Source organism: Rhinolophus hipposideros, assembly GCF_964194185.1.
Source record: "Rhinolophus hipposideros genome assembly, chromosome: 5".
Classification (NCBI taxonomy): domain Eukaryota; kingdom Metazoa; phylum Chordata; class Mammalia; order Chiroptera; family Rhinolophidae; genus Rhinolophus; species Rhinolophus hipposideros.
Genome location: NC_138051.1, coordinates 38,414,668 through 38,420,321, shown reverse-complemented (window position 1 = coordinate 38,420,321; position 5,654 = coordinate 38,414,668). Strand labels below are relative to the sequence as shown.

At 40.4% G+C, this 5,654-nt stretch overlaps 1 protein-coding gene across 1 annotated transcript in view; it reads left to right on the top strand.

Annotated features, from left to right (window-relative positions):
• The first annotated feature begins 239 nt into the window (after positions 1–239).
• The window catches only part of OIP5 (Opa interacting protein 5), a 10,306-nt gene continuing 4,891 nt past the window's right edge, over positions 240–5,654 (top strand). Inside the window, exons 1-3 of the mRNA XM_081048808.1 lie at positions 240–570; positions 818–884; positions 5,032–5,154. Coding sequence (XP_080904934.1) covers positions 255–570; positions 818–884; positions 5,032–5,154 — 506 coding nt within the window. The 5' untranslated portion in view covers positions 240–254. The remainder of the gene's footprint in view (positions 571–817; positions 885–5,031; positions 5,155–5,654) is intronic.

Sequence of the window (5,654 nt, the reverse complement as noted above, 5' to 3'; positions counted from 1 at the left end):
AGACAGTTTAAATTAAGAATGCCACACTTCCATTGGTTAAAAAAGGTCTTGAAGGCGGGGCTTCCTAGCGTTGACCAATAGAAAGGCAGACTCCCCTTCACGTCGGGTGCACGTTCTACGCCAGCCCTCACGAAAGCTCAGGCGCGGAAGGGCCCGCCGAGCCCACCGCCCACGTTGTCCAATGAAGACGCGGAAACCGTGTTTGGGGCGGGGCCTGGTGCACGTTCGAAAGCGAGGCGCCTTGTTGCAGGAAGATGGCGCAGCCGGGGCGGCGTCGCTTGTGCTATGTAGAGCTGCGGGAGGATGGCTGTTGTGAGGGCACTAAGACACTTGACGAACCGTCTCTGACGTCTTCCATGGAGTGGGACACTCAGGTAGTGAAGGGGTCCTCGCCACTTGGCCCCTCAAGGCTGGAGACGGAAGAGCCACCTTCCGGCCCGCAGCTGCCGTCGTGGCTGCAGCCCGAGCGGTGCGCCGTGTTCCAGTGCGCGCAGTGCCACGCCGTGCTCGCTGACTCGGTGCACCTCGCCTGGGACCTGTCGCAGCCCCTCGGGGCCGTGGTCTTCTCCAGTGAGTTCGGGGCGGCGTCTGGGGAGAGAGGAGGAGGACTAGGAGGATGTTCCCGCTTTCTCACTGGGTGTCCGAGAGCCGGCTGGGGAAAAGACCGAATTGGAATCTGGAAATCAAACCTTTGCCAGGGATGGCGGCAACTTGTCTTGATTTTTGTGGCCGCGATGAGCCTGTCTGGAGGGGGTAGGTTTTCCCTTTCAAGCCCTCACAGTTACTCATTCTGACCCGCTTTTTTTTGTCTTCCTAGGAGTCACAAATAACGTGGTTTTGGAAGCTCCCTTCCTAGTTGGCATTGAAGGTTCACTCAAAGGCAGGTATGTACTGAAAATTCCTGATCGGTCCCTAATCCCTGACTTAATGATACCGAGGAGCATGAAATCGGCCTACACCAGGAGAAAACGGTTTCTGTCTTGCGCTAGAAGAAAAGTTGATTCCATCCCTGTAGTATTTTGGAAGTATGCTCCTTTTGTCTGTTTGAGCCTTGTACGAACTTGATGCATTAACGAATGGAAAAGTTGTGTTTGTAGATTTTAAGATCTTTCGGAGCACCACGTCTCTGTAGTGGCTTGTGCAAATGAAATGAGGCTTAGAAAGATATGTCTAGAAGAGGAAAAGGAGAAAATTATCCTTTGGTGTATAGTGAGAATAACTTACTAGAAACTACAATCGCCTGTGATAATTAGGACTTTTAAGTTTGCATTTAACCTGGAGTTTGTGATAAGCAACTCCAGCACTAATTCTGCTATAACCCAGGAAACGAGAAAAACACAGTTGAATGTTAAGTAGTCCCCCCTTATCCATGGTTTCGCTTCTGCTTTCAACTGCAGTCTGAAAATATTAAATGTAAAATTCCAGAAATAAACAATAAGTTTCAAATTGTGCGTCATTCAGAATAACTTGTTGACATCTCGCAACGTCCTGTGTTTGTCCAGGGTATCCATGCTGTACACACTACCTGATGGTTAGTCACTTACTAGCCACCTGGGTTATCAGATCAGCTGTCCTGGTATCAGTGCTGGTGTTCAAGTTACCCTTATTTTACTTAATAATGGCCTCAAAGTGCAAGTGTAGTGATGCTGGCAATTCAGATATGCCAAAGAGAAGCTGTAAAGTGTATGTTTGTATAGGAGAATACATAGTATATATAGGTTCAATACTGTCTGCGGTTTCAGGCATTCACTGATGGTCTTGGAACATATTCCCTGAGGATACGGGGATACTACTGTACTGCTTAGTAAACTACATCTTGCCTGTAATATGATTTACAAGTGACAACAATGTACTCAGTGAATTTAGTATTACAAGGTTCCCCAATTGTGAGTGTTGGCTTTAACAATAAGACAACTCATTCTGACCACAGTTTGGTTCAGTTTTAGAGTTATAGCAATTTTTTTTTTTATTTTTTATTTTTTTAAGTAATTTATTTTTTTTTCAATTGGGGACTATTCGGAAACAGTGTGTTTTTCCAGGGCCCATCAGCTCCAAGTTGTTGTTTTCCAAGGCCCAACCCTCTAAGTCGGAGGATGCAGCTCAGCTCCAAGTCCAGTCGCTGTTTTCAGTCTTTAGTTGCAGGGCCTGCAGCCCACATCCCATGCGGCAATTGAACTGGCAACCTTATTGTTGAGAGCAGTCTCTCTAACCAACTGAACCATCCAAGTTGCCCCTCTGGAAGCTCAGCAGCAGCTCATTGTCTTCAGTCTAGTTGTGGAGGGTGCAGCTCGCTGGCCCATGTGGGCATCGAACCTGCAACCCTATTGTTTAGAGAGCATGCTCTAACCAGCTGAGCTATCTGGCCCACAGTTGTAACAATTTTAGTTGCTTTACTTAGTAACCAGGAAGAGTTCTTCTGTTCTTCTTTCCCAACTGAAAGACAAACACTCCCTATCCTTACTGGAATGTCCTCTTCCCACCCAAAGGGAACAGAGAAGAAAGAAGTGATGGCCTCCTACTTGGAATTGGATCATTTGTGGCCAGAGGCAGAAGCTCTTTGAATATTTTCTTTGATAGGAAGATAATGCATCTAGACCCGTGTTATCTAATACTATAACCACTTAATATGTGGACATTCTGACTTGAGATATGCTGATTCAAAATACATAACTGGATTTTGAACACTTTGTACAAAAAAAATTAGTAATTAAAAATATTGATTATACGTTGAAATGATTTTTGATATGTTGGGTAGCATAAAATATATTAAAACTAATTTTCACCTGCTTTATTTTTTTTTAAGACTAATAGAGAATTTTAAATTTATTATGTGGCTCACACTATTCCTATTGAACATTACTGATTTAGATGGTTTATAAAACACTGGAGGGAAAGTCCTGTGTGTTTGGGTATTTTTGGAATAAGGGGATCGATGGGACTTGGCAGGAAGAGATTTATTATCAAGAATTGGCTTGTGCAGTTGTGGAGGATGAGAAGTCCTAAGAGTTGTAGTTGGCAAGGTGGAGACACAGGAGAAGCCATGGTTTAGTTCTAGTCCAAGTCCACAGGCCTGAGAACCAGGAGAGCCAAAGGTATAAGTTCCAGTATATAAGCCAGCAGGCTCAAAACCCAAGAAGAGCCCACATTTCAGTTCAAGTCCAAAGGCAGGAGAAAAGACAAATGCCAGAGCTGAAAGAAGTCAGATAAGTGTTTCCTCTTACAAATGAGAGGGTCGGTCTTTTTGTTCTATTCAGATCTCCAACTGATCAGACGAGGGCCACCCACATTAGTCTGTGTAATTGCTCTACTCAGTCTACTGATTCAAATGTCAATCTCATTCAAAAGTACCCTCACAAACAAAATGTTTGACAAAATAATTGGGAACTTTGTGGCTTAGTCAAGTGGACACATAAAATTTAACTATCACCTGCTAACTTGGCACCCACATGTGTCTCCTAAAATCATACTTAATTTTCAAATAAAGACACTAACCAGGTCATAATTCTGCCTAACATGGTACAACTATCCTGAATACAACAGAAAATACACTAATGCCTTCTCCAGAAAAGGAGGGAAGTCCATAAGTGATGTTTATTTTTCTCCTTCATGTAACTTAAATACTATTATGTACATTTAACAATACATAAATAGTGTGATAGAAAGACAATACATCTTATGTTACATGATAAGGGAATAAGAGAGGAAAGAACACAGCAGAAGAAAACACACACACACACACACAAATATATGCATAACAAAGAAGAAATACTCATGACAATTACGGTCCTTGGTTCTATAACTGGTCACATGGTCATAGCTGGTATAACTACCTTCTACTACTACCTGTTGTGTATTCCCTCTGCCTTCAGCAAGCACTCAGCTGGTCATAAGTCTTTACCTGGTGTGGGGATACAGACATTCACTTGTGAAGGACCTGGGCCCGTTAGCAGACAGATATTCAACGAAATATTTGTTTTATATTGCAGGCATAAGAATAATTTTGGGATTTCTTTACATTTTGTTCTGTGCCATATATTTCTGAGACATTTGTCTGTAGGTACTGTATTTTGATATAATTAATTCCTGCATAGGAGTTAATTCAAATTAATGTAACTTTATTTCATGACTTGCCTCGTTGGTTGCCATATTTGAAAAAATGCAGTACTACATGTGTGCTGTGGGACTTCATTTACCAATAAATTTAGTATCTTTTGTTGCTTGGTATTGTTTAGTATCCACTGACATGAATCTGTTTCTTTTTAGCCATGTGATTTTTATACTCTAGAATTTTACTGCACAGTATATTATATTTATACAAATAACTTTTCCCCTTATCAAGACACTTTAAAATTGCTTTCAGTACATGCATGATGAAACGTAGTTTATTTTGTCCTAAAACATTTCTTTGTAATATTTGGACGTTCTTATATACCAGCAAATATGGTAAGTGACTTACCCAAGTGGTATAACAAGAACTAAAGTCAACATTTTCTGATTCTCCATCTAATAATCTTTCAGAAGGTGAAGAGAAGATTGATGACTGGCTAGGGTAATAGGATTCCTTTTCTTTCATTTCCATTTTAAGGGTAATTTTTTGTTACTTTTTTGTTATATCTGTAAAATAAAAATCTTGATTTGAATTCTATTAATAAATTGTTTCGTAAGTCGAAGTCAACTTGATTATTTTACTTCAACTAATTTAATGGTAGCTAATTTATATGGTCATGTGTGGTTTTATATGTTTAATGTTAATCTGATTAGTCAGTTCTCTTACTCCTTTTCAAGTGTAAATTACTCTTCTCTATTGAACTTACATTTGTACATCCATTTCTTTTGTGGCCAGAATCCACAAGGATAACTGTAATCTAGGGTGTACTTATATTAAAATCTGAGTTAACCTTTCTTCAATGTGACATTTCTTCATTTTCATTCCTATTGCAGCATAGTTTTAGGAATGCTTTCAGAGACTGGTTATTTTGTATTTGTTCTCTGATTTTCTTTCTTACCCATATCCTGTTTTTTCCCTCCCAGCATTTACAACCTTTTATTCTGTAGTTCATGTGGGATTCCCATTGGTTTCCATCTGTATTCTACCCATGCTGCCCTGGCTGCCTTGAGAGGTCACTTCTGCCTCTCCAGTGATAAAATGATGTGGTGAGTAGACTTAGATATTCTTTTTCAAATAACTTTAAGAGGTCTTCCAGAAAAGGCAGAATGTTTTTACCAAAGAAGATGCCGAAGCCAGGCACTGTCTACAGAAAAGATGGCAGTGGGACCAAGAAACAGTCTCATAACATTATGATTACTTTGTTTATTTTTGTAAGTTCTCACAGTAGTGATTTTATTAAATTAGTTGCACATTATGATCATTTTAGATGTCTTATAATCATACCATGTCTTCATAATCATATCATGGCAGAATCGAGATGTTCTTTCATTACAGAAATTTCTGGAACTAAGCTTTTGCAAACTGTTGTAGTAGATACTTTTTGGGTTTGTGCCCCGCCTGTCTCCCTCCCATAGCGTGGGACCTTGTGGCCATGTTTAAATCATGTGTGATATCACTCCCATGTGATGGGATCAAGAATGGATACTTGACCTAAGCTAAGCCTAGGTTTTCTTTTTTTTTTTTTTTTTTGCCTTTTTTGTTGTTG